A 22,350-nucleotide genomic window follows, 5' to 3' on the forward strand; every position below is an offset into this window, starting at 1 on the left:
ATGAGGCCGAAACGTCAAAAATTGAATATTGAATCATGTAAATAAATTCCTTAAATCTTTTCACCATCTCTTGGAGTGCCAGGTTCTTATTGTTGTGTCTGATGATATCTCACACAGCACATGGCCAGATAAGGTTGTAAAATGTTAAAATGACATTTCCCAGTGAATGCATTTGTCTTGGTTGAAAGCAATGCAAAAGTGCAAAAACGCCTCAAAAACGCTACGTGTGAACATAGCCCAAGGTGTGGAGGAGCATTTTTGTTTTTGGTTATTTATTTTGCCTTATATACAAGTCATTACCCTGGAAAGGAAGTTCCTTAACATATTTCACAGGAAAATCCATTTTGTTTTTGTTTTTGTATGTTTTATTGTGAGTCCGTAAAGTGGTGTAATACTCTGACCACGTTGTTGACAGCAGTGACCTGGGTGTCAGAGATGCTTCCAGGGGTCTTCCCCATGCTGTTCCCATGTTATTTGAGCACTTTTCCTATCGATTTGGGCAATTTTTAGGCCGCCGGGGGGAGCCGCCTGAAAAATGCTCGAGTTTCCCATAGACTTACATTGGGCTCGTTGATCGGGTCGAGCACCCGAGTATTCCAATGTGCTCGACCCGAGCAACGAGTACCCGAGCATTTTAGTGCTCGCCCATCACTAGACTTGACACATTTCCATCATAGCTGCAATGCTCTGTGTGTCCTGATCCCTTTCTACCATAGCTGCGATGCTCTGCGGGTCCTGACCTCTTTGTATTACAGCTTCCAGATGTGAAAGAAAAAATAAATCAATTCACGGACAGCAAGCGGAGATCATGAAAATCTTTATTTCTGTATTCTGCTGGTGTCTCGTCTGCGGTTACAGGACTGAGCTCTTCAGGATTGTCAGGAGGGATCCCAGCGCCAGGATGATGGCGACATAGCTGGACTTGATGCTGGCGCCGCCGCTGACGTTACAGATTTGTGCAGGAGGTGGTGGCGGTGGCGCCGGAGACGCTGTAGGACCCTGCAGTGCAGGTTGTTTCACATGTCTTACTGATGACGGTGGCCGAGATCCCACCTAGAGTGAAGAAAACCGAAATGTGACAAAGGGATGTGGCTACGAACTGTCAGTCATTACCGGGTATATAATCTTTATATATGTACAGTGCCTAGGGGTAGTAGTCCCCCGGATATAGGTGAACCAGGACTGCAACCCCCATAATCATACAACAAAATGGTGAACTCACCGGAGGAGGCTGATCCCACTATGGTCTGACAATACGCTGCACCGCTGCCGCAGGTTGTCGAAGTCTTACAATTGTCGTTGGAAGTTTGTAATGAGCAGGTGTAACAATTCAACGAGTAAACTGCGAGCAAAAGAGAGGTTATATAGTATAGGGTGATAGGAGCACTATTACTCTGCTAAGGACACTATTACTGTGTTAGGGGTACTATTACTCTACTAAGGACACTATTACTGTGTTAGGGCACTATTACTCTGTTAAGGACACTATTACTGTGTTAAGGGTACTGTTACTGTGTTGGGGTACTATTACTGTGTTAGAGCACTATTACTCTGTTAAGGACACTATTACTGTGTTAAGGGTACTATTACTCTGCTAAGGACACTATTACTGTGTTAGAGCACTATTACTCTGTTAATGACACTATTACTGTGTTAGAGCACTATTACTCTGTTAAAGACACTATTACTGTGTTGGAGCACTATTACTCTGTTAAAGACACTATTACTGTGTTAGGGGCACTATTACTGTGTTAGGGGCACTATTACTGTGTTAGGGGCACTATTACTGTGTTAAGGACACTATTACTGTGTTAGGGGCACTATTACTGTGTTAGGGGCACTATTACTGTGTTAGGGACACTATTACTGGGGGGATGGCTATAAGCATGGGGCTCCTGGGCCAGCAACAGATACAATAATGGAGGAAGCTGCAGGGAGGATAGTGTCTCAGGAAGGGACAGGATTTGTGAGAAAGCAAAGATGTCTCCGCAGAAATGAGCTGTGGCTAAGTCGTCAATGAGGTCCTGGGCGGATGGAGAAGAAGTGTGTAAGTCACTCCACTGGAAGTATCGTTACTGTATTTACACATATGGTTTGCAGAGCGCAGGTGCAGCCCTCATATCTACCACTGTATGGTCAGTGTATGGTGGTGTTATAGCAGAAGATGGAGTCGCTCAAGTTTAAGGGCCTCATCTATGCTATATAAGTCTGACAGTTATTTTAGGTGAAAACAGCTATGACTGTTCCTTCTTGTATCAATAGCGTGTCCTTGGGAGAAGATAAAGTGATTCTCCCTGGCCAGATGTTTCTTCTTGTAGCAATAATGTGTTTTTGCAGAAAGATGAAATGACCTTGCTAACTAGATAAGTCTAATTAAATATTTTAAAGCATACAGAAACTAGCTTTTTTCGCTTGTTCAGCTAAACTGTATAATCGAACCATATATGGCAAATCCGTTTCCTGCCTTTAGGGTGTATATTAGCCCTGTGTTTTGTAATAAAGTTTTTAGAGTATGTTTAGACACAAACATCCTGTCCTGTGTCTTCATTCTCTCCGAGCTCGTAATCCAAAGGATAGAAGACCCAAAAATTCAGTGACGACAGCTGGCGCCTCGAACAGGGACCTTGAGTTAATCTACCCAAGGGTGCTCGACCGTTCCAAGACGTGGGACGAGTGAAGCTCTCTGTTGGTGATATATACAGCGCTGAGGTAAGAATAACTGTTATATTCTACCTAATTATATCACTGCATAGAAGAGACTCCCTCACCCCCGAGCGGTCGGCTCCCCAGGTAATTCAACAGATTGTTGTCTGGCTCAGGTCCCTTTGAACCAGTAGAATCCCTCAGATAAATTGACAGTCCTGCCTTCTATCCTTTGGAGAATTTAAGAATGAAAGTATGGATCCAATGATTGTGTTGTGGATGTGTCCCGGGATTGATGTTTTTGGTCTGTTTTTCTGGCTGGCGTATAAGTCCTAGAGAGGCTAGTAGTGGAATGGTTCAGAAACCTTTGTGGCCCATTGTCTAAGTGACTATTGTCTAAGTGACTGAGGAGTCTCTTCTAGGTGAGGAGAACTGGAAAAAATGGGGAACCAAAATGCCAAGGAAGGCATTATAGCCAAAGACTTAGTGGTACACAGAGAAGGGAAACAGGCACTGATTGGAATTGACAAAATATTGTGTAAAGCGGGAATGAATGAGAATGGAGAGATGAATGGAGAGAAATGGAAATCCTTCTTTAACTCCTATCATGGATGGTTGAAAGATAAGGGTCTGTTGGAGACAGTGGATGTATGGATGAATGCATGCGCTTATTTTGAAGGAAAGATTGAAGAATTAGGAGACGGACGTTACAGACTGACAAACTGGAATGACAGATTTTCCTCCCTGTCCGCTCCTGACGTCACCCCCACCCCAGTACCAGAATTCCCAGGAACCTAAATGTTGGGTTTGCCCTAGATGTGGACAGCAGAACCCCTTGACAGTAGACATCTGTGTGGCATGTGGAGGACCGAGACCCCACCCAGCTAGTCTATTCCCAATGAGGACGGTAGTTGTGCCAGGAGCACCACCAGCAGCAGCAGCAGCAGGGGGGGATGCAGTGGTTCCAGGTCAGGAAGCTCGTACAATGTTAATGTATAGACCAAGGAGTCCTTCAGAGCAGTTGGCTCTGATCTCCCAGCTGCCAGATCCGTCCCAGTCCCCTATGGGTTTTGCTAGAATGATCACCACCATACAGGATACGTATCATGCCACTAGAATAGATCTGCAGGGGGTAATTAAGGGAAAATTGGCAGATGAAGCCCGCTATGATAGGTTGATAGATGAGACAAAAAAACAGTATGCCAATAGGACCGGACCTGTAGATGCAGAATCTAATGATGCAGCAGCTGGAGTCCTATTCGCAGCAGCGTTGGTAAAAGCATGTCAAGACAGGCAAGCAGAAAAGCAAATTACACTAGAAGATAGAGTGCAGGGAAAGGAGGAAGATCCTAAGGATTATTTCTATGCAGTAAAGAAAACCTGGTCAGAAATGGGGTTCAACCCCGGGAATAAGACTAGTGAGAGGGTATTAGCAAGTGCTTTCATGAATGGACTAAAGAAAGAGATTGCAGAGAAGGTAAAAGCAAGTATACCGGACTGGAGATCAGTGAAGGCAGAAGATTTTAGCTAGAATAGCTCAGGGGGCACAACATGACATAGCGCAGGCAAAAAGAGCTGCCAGAATACATATAGTAGAGACGACCCCCAGAAACAACAGAGGCAGAGGATGGACTGAAGGAGGAGGACAGAAACTGTGTTACGGATGTAAAAAGCCAGGACATTTTAGAAAGAACTGTAGGACCAACCCGTATCCAAATGCTCAGAGTATGGGTCCTCCAGCCGACCAAACAACGCCCCCATAGGATGAGGGTAGCTTGCACATGAACCCCCTCATCTCCTTACCCCCAACTCCCAGTTGTATAGTGCAGGTGAACCTACCAGGGGGACATGAAATTGATTTCCAAGTAGATACGGGGGCCGACAATTCAGTAATTACGCAAGGTGATTGGCCATACACTGACACTGATTTTTCACATCATGTCATTGCCACCCCCTTCAATTCCCCGTCTGTCCTGCTTCCTGTCACTAAAAGAATTCCCCTGCAAATTCAAGGAGCTACTGTACATAGCCAGCTCATGGTATCGCCCCAAGGCCAATGTAACCTTTTGGGAAATGATGTGTTGTCCCAATTACAAGCACATATTGAGTATCATCCCGATGGCACTGTCACCATGACCCCAGGTTTAAAACCCTTTGCAAAATTATGTCACTAGATATTGCCAGCATAGAAGAGACAAATGAGTTTCCCCCGACATTGGAGCAGGCTGTACCACATGATTTTTGGGCCTCAGACAAAACAGATGTTGGTAGGTTAAGAGTTCAACCAGTAATGGTGAAATTAAAACCAGGAGCCATCTTGCCTCAACAGAGGCAGTATCCCCTTAGCTCGGCTCAGGAGAATGCCATAGCCCAGCAAGTCCAAAAATTACTACACAGAGGAGTCCTAGTCAAAACCCAGTCCCCTTGCAACACTCCCCTGTTCCCAGTAAAGAAAAAGAGTGTGCCAGGACAACCAGCCGCATATAGAATGGTCCATGACCTCCGGTTGGTTAACAAAGCCACAGAACTTCTAACACCAGTTGTGCCCAACCCGCATACTCTCCTGTCACAGATACCTTCTAACTCTCTTTGCTTTTCAGTGGTTGATTTGGCAAATGCATTTTTCAGTGTACCATTACATCCTGACTGCCAGTACCTGTTTGCTTTCACATTCCAGGGCAGTCAATATACATGGACAGTGTTGCCACAGGGTGCCCAGAATTCACCCACAATGTACACTGCAAGTCTGCAGGAAATACTGGAGGGATGGTCTGAACCACATATCGTTGTTTTGCAATATGTCAATGACCTGCTCATTTGTGCCCCCTCCAGGAAACAATGTAATAGTGCAACTATATCGCTTATGTTGTTTCTCTATCACGCTGGCTGCAAGGCATCGAAAGATAAGCTTCAGTTTTGTAAATCTTCAGTCACCTTTTTGGGACATTGCATTACACCAGGAGCTCGTCATTTAACAAATGCACGCAAACAAGCAGTACAGGCATTCACCGTCCCCATTAATGTTGCAGCCCTCAGAACTTTTCTTGGACTTGTTTCCTATTGCAGACAGTGGATTCATGCCGTCTCTATTTTGATGCAGCCCCTCTGACTGTCTTACCCCAACACCTTTTGTACTAACATCAGAGGCAATAGACTGTTTTTATTCTCTCAAGAACCGTATTTTGGCCGCTCCAGCTTTGGGTACACCTAATTATGAGCTCCCATTTACTCTGCACCTTCATGAACAAGCTGGACATGCAGCAGGAGTTTTAACTCAAACACACGGTGATAATCAGAGACCTGTTGCCTACTTTAGTGGCAGATTGGATGCGGTAGCCAGAGGTGCACCATCCTGCGTACGTGCTCTGCATGCTGTTGGACTATTACTCCATAAATCCGCAGACATTGTTCTTGACCACCCGCTCACCGTTCTAACACCTCATGATGTCTACACTATATTGAATCAAGTGCAACCCGCTCACCTCTCAGCAGCACGTCATCTTAGGTTACAATGTGCACTGTTAATGCCTCCCAATGTTTCTTTACAGAGGTGTACTACCCTGAATCCAGCAACTTTGTTACCTCTCTCGGATCTAAAGGAGGAGTCACGTACTGTGCTTTTTAAGGAAGATCCAAGAGAGGAAGTTCCTCATGACTGTGTACAAATGATGGCACAAGAAACGGCAGGTTTACCTACTGTATTTGAACATGAATTACAAAATGCAGATTTTGAATTTTTTGTAGATGGATCCCGTCATCAGGACGATTCAGGTACCTTCCATACTGGATATGCAGTTGTCTCCCTCAATGCAGTAATCAAGGCAGAACCAATGCTCCCACACCAGTCGGCTCAAGAAGCTGAACTTAGGGCCCTAACCGAGGCCTGTAAACTAGCGGAAGGTAGTATTGTTAACATTTACACAGATTCTAGGTACGCATTCGGTATATCGCATGATTTTGGTCCAATATGGAAGTCAAGAGGTTTCCTGACGGCAGCAGGACACCCCATTAAGAATGCTGATGCGGTCCAGCAGTTAATTGATGCGCTACAACTACCCAAACAAGTAGCTGTCCTAAAGGTAAGAGCACATACCAGACGCACCGACCAGGTAAGCAGAGGAAACGTGATGGCAGATGCAGCGGCAAAAACAGCAGCCTGTAAGCCGCAACAAGGGTCAACAGTACGTCAGTTAAGTGCCCCTAAAAACCCCTTTGTGTCGGAGGACATCTTATCCCAAATGCAGGCTCAGGCTCAAAAGGAGGAGGTTGATAAGTGGTTAAAGGAAGGTGCATGCCTGAATGAAGCAAATGGGGTATGGGGGAAAGGGACACAACGATGCCTTCCAAGGGCACTGTACCCAGCAGCTGCCCAGATACTACATGGGCCGACACACCAATCTAAAACGGGTGTGATGCAGAAACATTGGGTGGCACCAGGATTCTCCACCTGTATTGAAAACCTGGTACAAGGGTGCATGATATGTGCTACACATAATCAGGGTAGAGTAGTTAAAACACCACCCAAACACACCCCCCGGCCCCTCTATCCATTCCAGAGACTGCAAATTGATTATATTCAGCTGCCAAAGTCAGGATCATGGGAATATGTGTTGGTCTGTATTGATTTGTTCTCAGGATGGCCAGAGGCTTTCCCGATTGCCAAAGCCACGGCTGCGGCAACCGCAAAGAAACTGCTTGCGGAGGTGGTCTGCGGGTATGGGGTACCAGAGGTAATTGAGAGTGACAGAGGTACACACTTCACAGGTGAAATAATGAATGAAGTCATGTCAGCTCTAGGAATTCAACAAGCATTCCATACCCCATATCACCCACAAAGTAGTGGTAAAGTGGAAAGACTGAATGGGACATTGAAATTAAAAATTCAGAAAGCCATGGCTGAGACAGTAAAACCATGGCCGGACTGTTTACCACTTGCTCTGTTTTCAGTAAGATACACGCCTAATAGACTGGACTCTCTCCATATGAGATATTGTTTGGCAACGTACCCAGCCTAGGGTGTTTCTATCCGCAAGCATTAGAAATGAACAACCATGTGCTAAGTTCCTATGTGAGGGCTTTACACAAAAAGATTAAGCAAGTACATGATAATGTCTTCAGTTCTCTTCCAGATCCAGATCAAGACTCTAGCAGCCATACGCTGCAACCTGGAGACTGGGTGGTTATAAAAAGACACGTGAGGAAAAGCCTAGATCCACGGTTTGACGGACCCTTTCAAGTTCTGCTGACCACAAGTACAGCCGTTAAGCTAGAGGGAAAAGAGACCTGGATCCACGCGTCCCATTGCAAAAAGATGCTAGGAGAACCAGCGGACAAAGAATGATGACATTGTTTATACTTACCTGCATCCTTGCGACCACAGGTGCATGGACTAGGTTGAGCGCCACAGATGGAGACGACAATAGATTCATTAGACACCATCTTGCTCTAATCGATGGACTAAAGGAGCAAAACCAGACCATTGCTAATTGTTGGATATGTACACATGCCCTTGTGACGTCCACTAGCATACCCTTTCTCGCTGTCCCGGTCTCATGGGAAGAGAGAAACTTTTGAGTGAACTGTTCAGATACTTTGGCCAATAATTCCACACAGATTTTCCTTTCTAAATCCCGCAAATTGGTTTAAAGGTATCGGTGGGTGGTTGGCTGGTATAGTACAAGCTATTTTACAGGTTTTGCTAATGTGTCTTGGAGTTTATTTGGTTTTTAAGCTTTTTCTAATGTGTATTCAGCGTTGTACTAAAAGAAAACATAAAAATTCGTATTGATAAATGAAGGAACAAAAGGATGGAATGTTATAGCAGAAGATGGAGTCACTCAAGTTTAAGGGCCTCATCTATGCTATATAAGTCTGACAGTTATCTTTGGTGAAAACAACAGCTATGAATGTTCCTTCTTGTATCAATAGCGTGTCCTTGGGAGAAGATAAAGTGATTCTCCCTGGCCAGATGTTTCTTCTTGTAGCAATAATGTGTTCTTGCAGAAAGATGAAATGACCTTGCTAACTAGATAAGTCTAATTAAATATTTTAAAGCATACAGAAACTAGCTTTTTTCGCTTGTTCAGCTAAACTGTATAATCAAACCATATATGGAAAATCCGTTTCCTGCCTTTAGGGTGTATATTAGCCCTGTGTTTTGTAATAAAGTTTTTAGAGTATGTTTAGACACAAACATCCTGTCCTGTGTCTTCATTCTCTCAGAGCTCGTAATCCAAAGGATAGAAGACCCAAAAATTCAGTGACGACAGCGGTAACAATGCAATTCAAATATGTGGTGGAAATACAAGGTCTCAGTGACTGAGTAATACCACCATACTGTTATTAAAAAATACCTCCACACCATGTCAACATAATACTGCCACATAGTGACTGAGAAATACCGCCATATTGGCGCTTAATAATACCTCCGCACTATGTGACGGTAATGTGCGGTCTTGATTTACAGGTATTATTTAGTAACAGTAAGGTAGCATTATTCACACACTAGCGATAATGCTTGGTTATGGTTTGCACATACTATTTCTATTAATTGTGCGGAGATATTATTTGGTATCAATATATATTATTTTGTTTTCATGTGGCGGAAATGCGAAATCTTAGATAATGAGTATTGCCACCATACTGTTACTAAATAATACCGCCACACTGTGACCACAAATTACCATCACATAGTCACAGAAATACCTTCATATTGATATTAAATAATATTTCCACACCATGATCACATAATACTACCACTTAGTCACTGAGAAATACCACACAAAGCGCTGGTAATATGAGGTCATGGTATAGAGGTATTAATTAGTAGCTCTATGGTGGCTTTATTTCAACATTATGTGGAGGTAATGCATTGTCATGGTGTAATAGTATTATGTTTGGCCAATGTATAGTGCTAGTACATTGTTCACTGGGAAACTGTAATAAAGAATATATGTATCTAGATAGAACAAGCAGAGATGGTTCGCCCACACTGCGGCTTCTTCAAGAGTTGTCTGTTGATTTGCCATATCTAAGCCTGATCTAATGTGTGATACAATCTCAGAGGTGCCAATCATTATAGTATGTAGATTATATAGCATCTATCAATAGTACGGGTGTGGGGCAGGTGCAGGGTCTTACCTGCGGCCACGCAGAGGGCGATCACCACGAGGAGGCTTGTGTGCGCTGCCATTGTGCTGTGTGATCAGGGAAAGCTCGATGTCCCTATATATACAATGGTACGAGTAAGGAGGCGCTGGCAGGCTAGTCAATTTGCAGCAGCGAATTTGGGAGACACAAACCACTATGTGTCAATGAGTGCAAATATCAGATTAACAAGTAGTAATTCGCGCTTGGGTAGAGGGATACAGACTCAGAGACGAGGTTTAAAAGTTAGAAGTTAAAAGTGAGTCTTTATTAGGATATCAAGACATAAAATATAAATATAAATATAAAAAAAGGGTGGAGCAGTGGCTTAAACATTGATAAAAATAGGGGGTTTTAAATCTAAGAAACACACACTGTGGTGTGTATAGTGGAGCAGTTGTCCTGAGGATACAATATTGCTGGGTTCAAATACGTCCTCTGTGTGGCTCAGAGTTGGAGGACCTGTAGGGAGAAGGAGTGCGTGGTTAAGATATTTTAAGAAGTGTTCATTGAGGGTTTTTTTTTTTCTTTTTTTTGGTTTGATATGAATGCAATTTTACCTGATCAGATGGGTCAAGGTGATGAACCTGAGGACCGCCTGAGACGACCCACCCGATCACCTCGACCCATCTGATCAGGTAAAATTGCATTCATATCAAACCAAAAAAAAAAAAACCCCCTCAATGAACACTTCTTAAAATATCTTAACCTTGTCCCTGCAGAGCTGTATGATCAGTGCCACCACCTTGTTCCTGCAGAGCTGTATGATCAGTGACATCACCTTCTCCCTGCAGAGCTGTATGATCATTGTCACCGCCTTCTCCCTGCAGAGCTGTATGATCAGTGCCACCACCTTCTCCCCGCAGAGCTGTATGATCAGTGTCACCACCTTGTCCCTGCAGAGCTGTATGATCAGTGCCACCACCTTGTCTCCGCAGAGCTGTATGATCAGTGCCACCACCTTGTCTCCGCAGAGCTGTATGATCAGTGCCACCACCTTGTCTCCGCAGAGCTGTATGATCAGTGCCACCACCTTGTCTCCGCAGAGCTGTATGATCAGTGCCACCACCTTGTCTCCGCAGAGCTGTATGATCAGTGCCACCACCTTGTCTCCGCAGAGCTGTATGATCAGTGTCACCACCTTGTCTCCGCAGAGCTGTATGATCAGTGCCACCACCTTGTCTCCGCAGAGCTGTATGATCTGTGCCCAGACTTCTTTAGATGTTCTTTAATTATGTAACTTGAGCTGCTGATTATCCGCCTCTGGATGCCGGTTGTAGTGTCAGGATGGGGGGGGGATGGGTGTGACCTGGTGATAATGCGGGAGCTGCACTGTACAGCGCCGTGTACACGGGGACATGGCAGTGCAGTTACATCGGCGGCCGCTGCTCCAGGAGCCGCGTGTAAGAGATGATGGGACCTGATTTCTTACAGCAGCGGGAAAGGAGAGCGAACTGCTGAGAGCCGCACTGGGGAAGGCGGAGCTTACTCTTCATTATGATTGGTTAAACACATCAGGTGTTAAGTAGACTCTTTTTATATAAGAACCAATGGCGCGCAGGGGGCGTGTTTCCCAGAGACCAATGAGGACGCGCACACGAGTATAAATACCCTTCTCCCGCCGCTTCGCTCATCACTTCTGTACCCGTCTATACAGCGCTATGGCCAGAACCAAGCAGACCGCCCGTAAATCCACCGGAGGGAAAGCTCCCCGCAAGCAGCTGGCGACTAAAGCCGCCAGGAAGAGCGCTCCTGCCACTGGCGGAGTGAAGAAGCCGCATCGCTACCGGCCAGGAACAGTCGCTCTCCGGGAGATCCGCCGCTACCAGAAGTCCACCGAGCTGCTGATCCGTAAGCTTCCCTTCCAGCGCCTGGTGAGGGAGATCGCCCAGGACTTCAAGACCGATCTGCGCTTCCAGAGCTCGGCGGTGATGGCGCTGCAGGAGGCCAGCGAGGCTTATCTGGTGGGGCTGTTCGAGGACACCAACCTGTGCGCCATCCACGCCAAGAGGGTCACCATCATGCCCAAAGACATCCAGCTGGCCCGCAGGATCCGCGGGGAGAGAGCTTAGATCTGCCCGGGCCCCGAGGACAACACAAAGGCTCTTTTCAGAGCCACCAAATCCTCCAAGACGAGCTGAGAACTCTCATGATTAGCCGCCATTCTGCTCCTCTGTCCGTATCCTCCGCGCACTTACTATCTGTATAATTATAGGGGATCTAGTAATGAGTGAACTATATTGTGAAAGTGCAATAAGCAGAGGAATAACGTCACATCCATCACGTGATCAGTAATAGAAGCCGCACCTGTGTGACCAGAGCAGCGCGATGCGTCCTGTGCACTGCCGGGGCTGGGGGAGAGAAGGCGGAAACTTGTGGTCGGGGATTGGTCGGTTCCTGTGGGCGGAGCTTTACTCCGATGTTTCCTTCTCATTCACTGATCAGTTGGTGGATGTGAATTTCCCGCTCAGTCGCTGCTCGCGCTCCGGAGGATCATTACCGGTCACTGCTGAGAGCAGAGATTACTGACGTCATTACGGATCGGTCACCACGTCCCTCACCCGCGCTGGGTCCTAGTGCCGCCTGAGCCCATGGTCTGCCGGTTGTGGACGGATGGGCTGTTAACTCTTTCACTGCTCCGCTGCTTTCAGTTGTGCTCTCGTCCTTTCTGATCGACCTTTCTGCACTGGATAAATAATATTTTCTCCCCAGACCGGTGACGGCTGCTGCCGATCATTATACCCGGCTCTTATGATAAAGATTTAGTTTCGCGTCCGACTCTCACTTTGCTGTTTTCTTGATGGCGACTTAATGCATTCCAAACTCTTCATCTTGAGGCCACACAGGCAATAGATCCTTCTCGTGCTCTGCGATGGTCGCTACAGATCACATGACCGATGTAATTATCTTTGAGTTGTCTCATCTGCTCCGGGGATGGATCCGCCCGGGGCCCCGTTACTTGCTGCTCCCCGCTCTGTAGTGACCGGTAATGGCCGCCCGTCCGGGCACCACGTGTAGCATGGACGAGGAGTGACTGCGGGGATGTGATCAGTGATGATGATGATGATCGGCCGCTGCCACTTTCCTGAAGATTTTATGTTTTCGTTTTCTAATATTTTACTTTGGCAGCTGGAGACAGCGACAGAAATTGTACAACGGAATGACTCAGCGCTGTATGGAGGGAGAGTAGATGTACTACATGGAGGTTATACAGCACTGGGGGCATATACTGTACTATAAAGGCTTTTCAGCATTATATTAAGTGTAGAGCATTGTATGGGGTTTATAGAATTGTATGGGGAGTATATGTGGGTTTACAGGACCATCTGTAGAGTATACTGCACTACATGGGTGTATACAGCATTGTATTGATGGACGTAATGGAAGGAAGGATATAAAGCACTAAACAAGCGCAAACAGCTCTGTCACCGTATACAGCACTATATAGGGGTACACATTAATATATGATGGATGCTGGATATACAGCACTATATTGATATACTGTAGTGATGAGCCAGCATGCTCGGAGCTCGCCGAGTATTTGCGCGATGCTCGGGCGGGAGCTCGGATCCCCGTCCTGCATGTCTGACGCTATTTAGAGCACCAATCATGCAGGGATTGTCTGCCACTCACTGTAATGCCGCAGCCATGGTGGTTGTGGCATTACAGTGATTGCCCAAATCGATGGGAACAGTGCTCACAGTGAAACATGAAAAGCCGGCAATTCAGCAGCGGCATACACCGGTACCCGACAACTTATAACAGAAAGAATAGAGCATCACACATAGATTAGATAGATAGAAACATGTCAGTCACATATATAAGAAGTACAGTGACAGTGTTGGTTACTGTACTTGTCATTTAGTGTTAAAATAAAGGATTTTTTACAAAAAAATTGGCGTGGGGTTCCCCGTAATTTTAGTCTCTAGCGGAGGTTAAGCAGACGGCTGGGGCAGATGTTTGAAGCCTGGGAAGGGGGTAATACCCACGGAGCTTCCCAGGCTACTAATATCAGCCCCCAGCTGAATACCTAGCCTTTACCAGCTATTAAAATGGGGGACCCCCCAAATAAAATGATGTGGGGTCCCCCCCTATTTTAATGGCTAGCAAAGGCTAGGCAGACAGCTTGGGGCTGATATTAATAGCCCAGGAAGGGTGCCATGAATATTGGCCCCCTCCCAGGCTAGAAACACCAGCCGTCAGCCGCCCCAGAAATGGCGCATCCAAGGGATGCGTCAATTCTGGCACTTAGCCTCGCTCTTCCCACTGCCCTGTAGCGGTGGCAGTGGGGTAATAGGGCTGGGGTTGATGTCAGCTTATAATGCCAGCTGACATCAAGCCCAGGTTAGTAATGGAGAGGCGTCTATAAGACACCCCCATTACTAACCCTATAGTCAAAGTTCATGGAATAATAAAAAAAAAAAAGGGCTTCCTTATATTGTTGTGTCCGGCCAGGTATAAATAGGCAGCTGGTGGTTGGGGGCAGCCCGTTCCTGGATGCTGTACTTGGCTGGACAAAAAAATAGGGCGAAGCCCCACTCAATTATTTTGTAATCATCTCATGAATTTTATGCCTGCGCTCTCCAGTGTCTATGAAGGATGGCATGCTGGATGGCAGCGCTTGGCTGCGATCCAGCCTGTCATCTCAATGCCATCCCAGCGTGGGAGAATTCTCCTGCTCAAGCGCTGAGCGCAGGAGAATTCTCCCACGCTGTCAGTGACATGCATGAGGTGAGCTGAGATCATTGAACATGAACTCGGCTCATCTGGATGCCGTCACAGCGAGACACTGAGGAGCGCAAGCATGCCTGTCCTTCTTAGTGTTTGCGGCATGGCAAGCTGGATGGCAGCCTTTGGATGAGGTTGGTTTATTATTTTATTTTTATTGCAGGAGATCGTTGGCTTCAGCTGGAATGGACATGATTATAAGTATGGTTTAATTTAGAACAATAAAGAATTGTGTGTTTATTAGGACTTTATTCTGGGTGTTTGTGTTTTTTTTTTAACTTTGACTATGGGGTTAGTAACGGGGGTGTTTTATAGACGCCACTCCATTACTAACATGGGCTTGATGTCAGCTGGCATTATAAGCCCTCACCCAGTCCTGTCACTACAGGAGTTGCTCCTCACCTGCCTCCTGTAGCTCCATATCCCTTCACTACAAGAGCTGCTCCTCACCTGCCTCCTGTAGCTCCATGTCCCGTCACTACAAGAGCTGCTCCTCCCCTGCCTCCTGTAGCTCCATGTCCCGTCACTACAAGAGCTGCTCCTCACCTGCCTCCTGTAGCTCCATGTCCCGTCACTACAAGAGCTGCTCCTCACCTGCCTCCTGTAGCTCCATGTCCCGTCACTACAAGAGCTGCTCCTCACCTGCCTCCTGTAGCTCCATGTCCCGTCACTACAAGAGCTGCTCCTCACCTGCCTCCTGTAGCTCCATGTCCCGTCACTACAAGAGCTGCTCCTCACCTGCCTCCTGTAGCTCCATGTTCCTTCACTACAAGAGCTGCTCCTCACCTGCCTCCTGTAGCTCCATGTCCAGTCTACAGATCATCCGTGGTCGCTTCTGTGTAACTCTTATCTTCAACATGTGGCTGCACTGAGCGGCTCCTATTACCGGGAACCTCAGTAGTAGAACGTGCGCGGTATATCGGGATACAGGGGAGCTCTGTATGTGGGGACAGATTCTAGCTCTGCCGTCCTCTCCCGGAGCGCTGGGTCCTAGTGCCGCTGTCTCCATTGTTCTGCTGTAATGTGCGGAGATGAGCTGGTAACTCTTTCAGTGACATTTCCAGCAGTTTCTCTCTGTGATCGGATCTCTTCATTTTTCGCTGATTTACCGATGAAGTTACATTAACCATTTGCTCCCCAGATCGGTGGAGGCGTCTGATCGATGATGAACTCCCAGACTGATCTATTTCCAGTTGTAAATCTCACATTGTCATTAATGGTCGGATCCGGTGTCTCCTGTGGTTCTGCTTAGTGCTGATTGGCTGATCTCTGAATTTGAATCTCCCGCACATTGGCTGACAGTTTCTCTGCTCTTTGTCTCAGTCTGTGTAACACCCGGTCTCCGGTCGGGCGGCTCTCAGGAGATCTGCTCGTGTTTATTGATCGGCGGCCGATCTTCTCCCGCACAGGAGTCGGATCCCCGGGTTAATGGCGCAGTGTCCGCTCCTGTGATACCGGCTGCGGGGAGGGAGCGGGATGTGATCCGCTTTATCCTCCATCACACCGAGCACAGGAGATCGCTGCCGGCTGTAGCTCCGACCGAACATTACACTGATGCCGGGATCCTCCGGAATAATCTGTGTCCACGTGTGGATCATAGAGAAGGAGGACTCCAGCGAGTAGATGATGAGGGTAGTAGTGAGGAGCAGGGAGCAGCCGGCTACCAATAGGGGAACCTGTAAGTGATCGGTGCCGGCGCCTCCTCACTGTCTGCAGGCGGATTCCTGGGAGATAAGATTCCGTCCAGCACAGTTCTCCGCTTATAACGACGTCTTGTTGCTCCGCTGCTTCCATCCTTGTAATTTGGTGACAACATTTATTGTTTACGGTTGTTAGAAGACACAAGTCCAACAGAACCAACCATTGCCTGACGATGCTGTGGATGGTTTCTTATTCGTCCGATCCTACAGCATCTTCACTATGACCATATGCAGACCGATATTACAGTCTGTCACACACGGGATCTCAGACATCTGAACGATGTAAACCCGATCTGCAGAGGATCTGAGTCTGGAATCAGCCGCCGCCCGCACTCCTCTCTCCTCACTGCTCCTTCTACAGTCAGCGATCCCACCAGATGTTCTGATCTCACAGCTCCCGCCTGACATTGGTCCACCGACCACCTACAATCCCCACACCCTCCGATCTGTGCAGCACCTGCGAGATAAAGCTGCTGCGGAGCTCGTCCTTTCTGCTCCCACCACTAAAGCCATTGTACGGGTATGGGGCCACCGCTGCTGGGAGCACAGAGCGAGGATTCCGGCCTCATCTTCTTCTCTGAGTCACATATCCTTTCTCTCCTTCATGGATTCCAGCATTGGGATTTATCGCAGCAGATCGGGGAGCGATGTATGTAACTGTGGGGGTCGTGATGACATTCCACTCGTCCTCCAGTCACTCCAAATTCAAACTATGAGCATGGGTCAACCATTCAAAGAATGAGTCAGACAACAAGCTGGTTCAAGCTCAGAGCATGCTCAGAAGACTACTACAGTCAACGTCCTCAGCAATGTTCTGCCTTTATTTTTTACATGCACAAATCTAAATACACTACATAATGGGAGGGGAAAGAGGTTGTCCGGGGCGGGGTAAGCCATGAAAGTCCAGTGTCTGGCCACTCCTGATTGGTCCACATCTCCTTATCTCAGTCTCTGGGCAGATATTGCAGCCGTCAGCTTATAATCTTGTTTCGTTTCTCTGAAATAAGTCTTGGCAACACTAGAAATATCTTAGTTTAAGTTTCGATTTGAGCACTACGTAGCAAGGAAAGCTTATTGTTATATGACACAAAATGGTGGTTAGTACATTAGCAAAAAAGCGTATAAAAGTTACAAAAGTATAAAAGTTACAAATATATATATTCTCTTTTACCCCGACATTCCCCCCTAAACACTAAGCTTTCCTTTGCTTCGGGGCCTTTGAGACTGTCCATGTGTGGGGAGAGGGGAGGTGGATTTCTTCACCCAATCATCTTAGAAGCTGCCCCCTTATGGGACGCCCCCAGACAATTGAGCCCTACCCTAAATGACACATGGAGTTCTCCCAACTGATCCTAAACTAAATCTTTCAATTGAACTTTGTTATGGGGGGCTGGTCAGACTTTTTCGAAGGAGTATATTTCTCTATATAAGGGGACTATGCAGCACAGGACCACCAGGCCCAATACTAGTAGGCCTCCCATTACTAGACAAACTTGTTGGAGGAATCCCTTGAGCCCTCCCAACCAACTTGAGAAAAAGGAGGTATCTACCCCTGTGTGGTAGCTGTCCACCCTGGGACAGACAGTAAGCATATGGAAAGGATATAGAAGAAGGTAGTCATCTTTTATAGACTCGTTCTGTCTCTCTTGCAGTGGGAGGCGTGAATCCAGGTGCTCTTGCCCTCAAGCTTCAGAGCCGTCGGGGTGGTGAGAAGCACAGTGTACGGTCCCTCGAACCGCGGCTGGAGGCAGTCTTTCCGGACAAACTTCTTCACATACACTAGATCGCCTGGGGTGAAATCATGTACTGCATCACCTGTAGATTCTGGGAGAGAAGCAGATACTGGAGAGCGGGTGTTAGTCAATTCTCTAGACAAGGCAATCACAAATTTTACCACTCTATCATGTGTTTCAGACAACTCTTGGGGCCTAATCTCTCCTATCTTGGGTGGGGTCCCAAACAAAATTCTATAGGGAGTCAGCCCATGTTTGGCCTGAGAAGTGTGTGTGATATGATACAATACTATAGGGAGTAGGTCGGGCCAGGGGAGGGGATGATCTTAGGTCATTTTCAAGAGCTGGGTCTTGAGTGTGGAATTCATCCTTTCCACTTTGCCTGAACTGGCAGGATGGTATGGAGTGTGGAGGCCCAAATCTGTTCCCAACATGTTCCAGAGTTCTTCGTAGATATTTGCTGTGAAAGCTGGTTCTTGATCCGATTCTATGACTTGGGGAACTCCAAATCTGCAGGCAATTTCGGTGATCAGTTTCTTGGCTGTGACTTTAGCAGTCATGTTGACAACCGGGTAGGCCTCGGGCCAGGCTGAGAACATATCCACGGCTACCAAAACGTACTCCTATTTTCCTGCTTTAGGCATTTGGATATGGTCGACTTGTATTCTCTGCCAAGGGTAGTCTGGTTTAGCCAGGTGTTGGAGAGGGACCCGTGCCGTACACGTTGGGTTGCAGGTAGCGCAGACAGAGCAGAATTTTGAGTATGCAGTCACAGTGGAAGAGATTCCGGGTGCAAAGTACAGTTTCTTGATACATGCCAAGGCTTGATTCTTTCCTCTGTGTGTAGGCCCGTGAGCCCATGCTGCCACAGCTGAGTACATGCGTCTAGGCAAGCAAGGCTTCCCATCCACTTGGTAAAGAGTCGAGTTGACCTTTGAATCTTTGCGACCTGCCAGCACGGCTCCTGCCGCTTTCCATTGCTTGACTTCTTCAATGGGGGGTCTTCCTTTGTTCCTCACACAATTTTTCTTTAGGCATCCTGACCCTCCTGGATTCCACTCGTGTCTCCGCTGGACTTGTATGGTCTTCCGCCGGCTGTTCCTTGACTCTTGCTCTAGTGAGCGCCACAGCTACGGTTTGCAGAGTCTCTCCCATCTCTTCTTCCTTTTCCTGCCACTTTGATGACACATTCTCCACTGCTGCAGTCTTGGCTGCTTGGTCAGCTAGGTGATTGCCCCTGGCTTCTCTGGATTCTAGTCTTCCATGAGCCTTGACCTTCATAACAGCAACCTAAATGGGTAGTTCCAGGGCCTTCATTAGGGCCTTAATCCATGAGACATGTTTCACTGGTGTACCTGCAGCTGTGATGAATCCTCTAGACTTCCACAAGAGTCCAGAATCATTGCAAATTCCATGTCCATACCTGGAATCGGTATATACATATTCGCCTTTGTTCCTGCTGCCAGGTGGCAGGCCTCTGTGAGAGCCACAAGTTCAGCTTCTTGTGCAGACATGTATGGTGGTAGAGCTTCAGCCTTGAGGACTGTTAGGTCTGTTGTGACAGCATATCCCGTGTGGAACCTCCCTTGAGGGTCTGCGAAACGGGATCCATCAGTCCATAGGTGCAAGGCAGGGTCTGCGAGCGGATGTGCCACCATATTCTCTGGAGCAGAAGTCTCTTCCTGCAAAATTTTTATACAATCATGAGGTTCCACCAATGGATCTTCACCCTCTTCACCTTCCCCCCTAGAAGGTGGAAGCAAAGTGGCAGGATTGATAGTCAGACATCTGGTCAGCTGACTTGTCAAAGAGGATGTGAGCAGCGTGGACCGCCTTAAGGCACGTGGAGACAGTTCGGGCGACAGGGTCCAGGCGGGCTGAGTAGTAGCCCAAAGGCCGATACTTATGATCATAACGTTGTGCTAGAACTCCAGAGGCATGACCTTCCGATTCAGAGACAAAAAGGTGAAATGGCTGAGTATAGTCTGGTAAGCCCAAGGCCGGGGCAAAAACAACAGCCTGTTTAAGGCGGTCAAAATATAGTCTGTGTTGATGAGAAACACGTGGATCTTCAGCATGAAGCCAAACTGAGCCTTCATCCTTGAGACAGTCGTACAGAGGTTGCATGAGCTTTGAGACATCAGGGATCCATTGCCTGCAGTAAGTGATGAGGCCCTGGAAAGTCTGCATAGTGGAATAGGTGGTTGGGAAAGTGATATCCATGATGGCTTGTTTTCTTTCTTCAGTCAGATGTCTAGTACCTTGTGATATACAATGTCCGAGGAAAATGACCTTGGGCAGACACCATTGGATTTTGCCTTTCGAGACTTTACAGTTAGCTGAGTGAAGAAACCAGAGAAGGGATGCTGACATCTCTGGCAAATTTTCTTCAGTGCTACAGAGTAAAAGATCATCCACATACTGTAGAAGGGTGACCTGAGGGTTCTCTTGAACCCATAGCTCCAGAATAGACTTCATAGAATGAGTGAATTGGTTAGGAGAGTTCTGGGCTCCTTGTGGAGTCCTGGTTCATGTAAACTGTGCTCCTTGAAAGGTGAAGGCAAAAAGAAACCACGAATCTTCATGTAAGGGTATACTGAAGAAGGCGTTGGCCAGATCTAACACCGTAAACAAGGTGGCCGTTGGAGGCACCTGAGACAAGAGGGTGTTTGGGTTAGGTACCACTGGAGTTTCTAAAATGGTAGCTGCATTGACGGCTCTGAGATCCTGAACCAACCGGTATCTTGGAGACTCTCCCGGAACGGTTTTCTCTTTTACAGGAAAGAGGGGTGTATTGCATGGAGATACACATCTGACAAGGACTCCTGATTCCAGGAGGGAAGCGATTTGGGTACCCAAGCTTTGTTCTTGTGCAGCCTTGAGGGGGTATTGTGGCAACCGTGGATACTTGTGTCCAGGCTTGAGGTGTACTCGGACCGGGGGAACCTGCAGGAGGCCGACGTCCTCTGGCCCACTGGACCACAGAGAGTGAGGTTGTATGGTCATCATCATGAGAGGGAAGGCTTTAAGAACACAGCGGTCTTCAGTCCCTTGTTCGGAATGAGGGTCCCGCAAAAGAAGCTCCATACCATGGTTTCCGAAGGTAATTGTTGCCTTCATCCGCTCTAAGAGATCGGCTCCCAACAGATTGACAGGGCAAGTTTCAGAGACCAAGAATCTTGTGAGCACTCCGGTGAACGGTCCTGCAGACACAGGGACTGTGAGTGGAGAGGAAATATGTTGGCCTTCCACCCCAACACAGGTGAGGGTATCTGGTGATAGGGATACAGAAGGAGGGAGCTGTGCAGAGGAAATGACAGATGTGGCCGCCCCAGTGTCCACCAGGAACTCCAGTGGTTGATGGTCCACCTGTAAAGTGACAGTCTCTGAGGATGTGGTCAAGGCTACCACACTCCCAACATAACATTCATCCTTCAGAATCACGAGATTGTCTTCTGTTTCTAGATGATCCCTTGTCATCTCTTCTGTCTTGTTTTCTATATGTGGGAGGAGTATCATCACCTGTGCCTTTAACCATTACCCACTTGATTCCATGTTGGTTGCCAGGGGGTGGGTAGCTTTCTTGAGCTTGATATACCATGGCAGGAGCGGCTTTCTTCTTTGGCTTAGTATCCTTTTCCATTTTTAGCATTGATTTTTGGAAAGCTTTAACGATATCCACCGCGTCGTTGAAAGAAGAAGAACGAATCTCGGGCCGTACTCTCAGGACTTCATCTCTGAGAGCGTCTTGTAGGCCATCTACTAGGGCCTGAACCAACAGAGCGGCCTGCGTCTTGACGTGAAAACTGTATCCGAGATCCTCAAAATGCATGCTGAGTTTTGCAGCATATCTTTCCACAGATTTAACAGGGTTTTGTTGAACATCTTGTACAGACCCAGCTTGATCTGACAAACGATTCTGAGCCCAGGCTTTTAACTGTTTCATGTATTCTAGGCCGGATTCATACGTACTAAGGGGTCCTGCTTTTGTGGAAACCATGGCCTTTTGAAAGCTCTCCGTTTTTGGCTAAGTGAGCCTGGCATTCTGCAGCCAGAGTAGAACCAACAGCAAGGGAAATTTTGCGAGCCAATCCTCCAACATGGCTCATACAGGTGTTTGCAGGGTTGACTATGGCCCCCACCCGATGTGTAAGGATGTCACCATAGCCTATTGACAGAGTGACAGGGCGTCCTGATGGGTCTACTAGATTACGGGAGCGGCAGGGGTCCCAGACTTCTGAGGGGCTGAGGGGTGGTGCTCTTTCAGCAGTTGCTTGGAGCAAGGGCCGGAGTACGGGTAATGGATATGGGGTGGAGGATGCCATAGGAGACGTATGGGGTAAAGGAGGGGGGGGCTGGAGTATCTTGAGCCCATCCCTCATCTGGCTCCGTATCGTCTT

The 22,350-nt window shown here is 47.3% G+C and overlaps 1 protein-coding gene and 1 long non-coding RNA gene across 2 annotated transcripts; one reads left to right on the top strand and one right to left on the bottom strand.

The window, feature by feature from the left end:
- Positions 1 to 820: 820 nt before the first annotated feature.
- On the bottom strand, positions 821 to 15,650 carry LOC141264579 (uncharacterized). The gene is made up of 3 exons (XR_012319997.1): positions 15,304 to 15,650; positions 1,223 to 1,342; positions 821 to 1,053 (listed from the first exon to the last, which is right to left on the bottom strand). It is a non-coding gene; the product is annotated as an uncharacterized lncRNA (long non-coding RNA).
- LOC141264578 (histone H3) lies at positions 11,428 to 13,734 on the top strand. Its single transcript, XM_073676855.1, has one exon. It carries the CDS (start codon positions 11,451 to 11,453, stop codon positions 11,859 to 11,861), a length of 411 nt encoding a protein of 136 aa, XP_073532956.1. The 5' UTR covers positions 11,428 to 11,450; the 3' UTR covers positions 11,862 to 13,734.
- Positions 15,651 to 22,350: the final 6,700 nt, after the last annotated feature.

Source organism: Phyllobates terribilis, unplaced genomic scaffold, assembly GCF_046119375.1.
Source record: "Phyllobates terribilis strain yellow unplaced genomic scaffold, ASM4611937v1 Scaffold_4__5_contigs__length_816908805, whole genome shotgun sequence".
In the NCBI taxonomy this organism is placed as follows: Eukaryota; Metazoa; Chordata; class Amphibia; order Anura; family Dendrobatidae; genus Phyllobates; species Phyllobates terribilis.

Bases quoted from the DNA above. Each gene is read 5' to 3' on its own strand.
- LOC141264578 (XM_073676855.1), top strand. From the start codon at position 11,451: ATGGCCAGAACCAAGCAGACCGCCCGTAAATCCACCGGAGGGAAAGCT.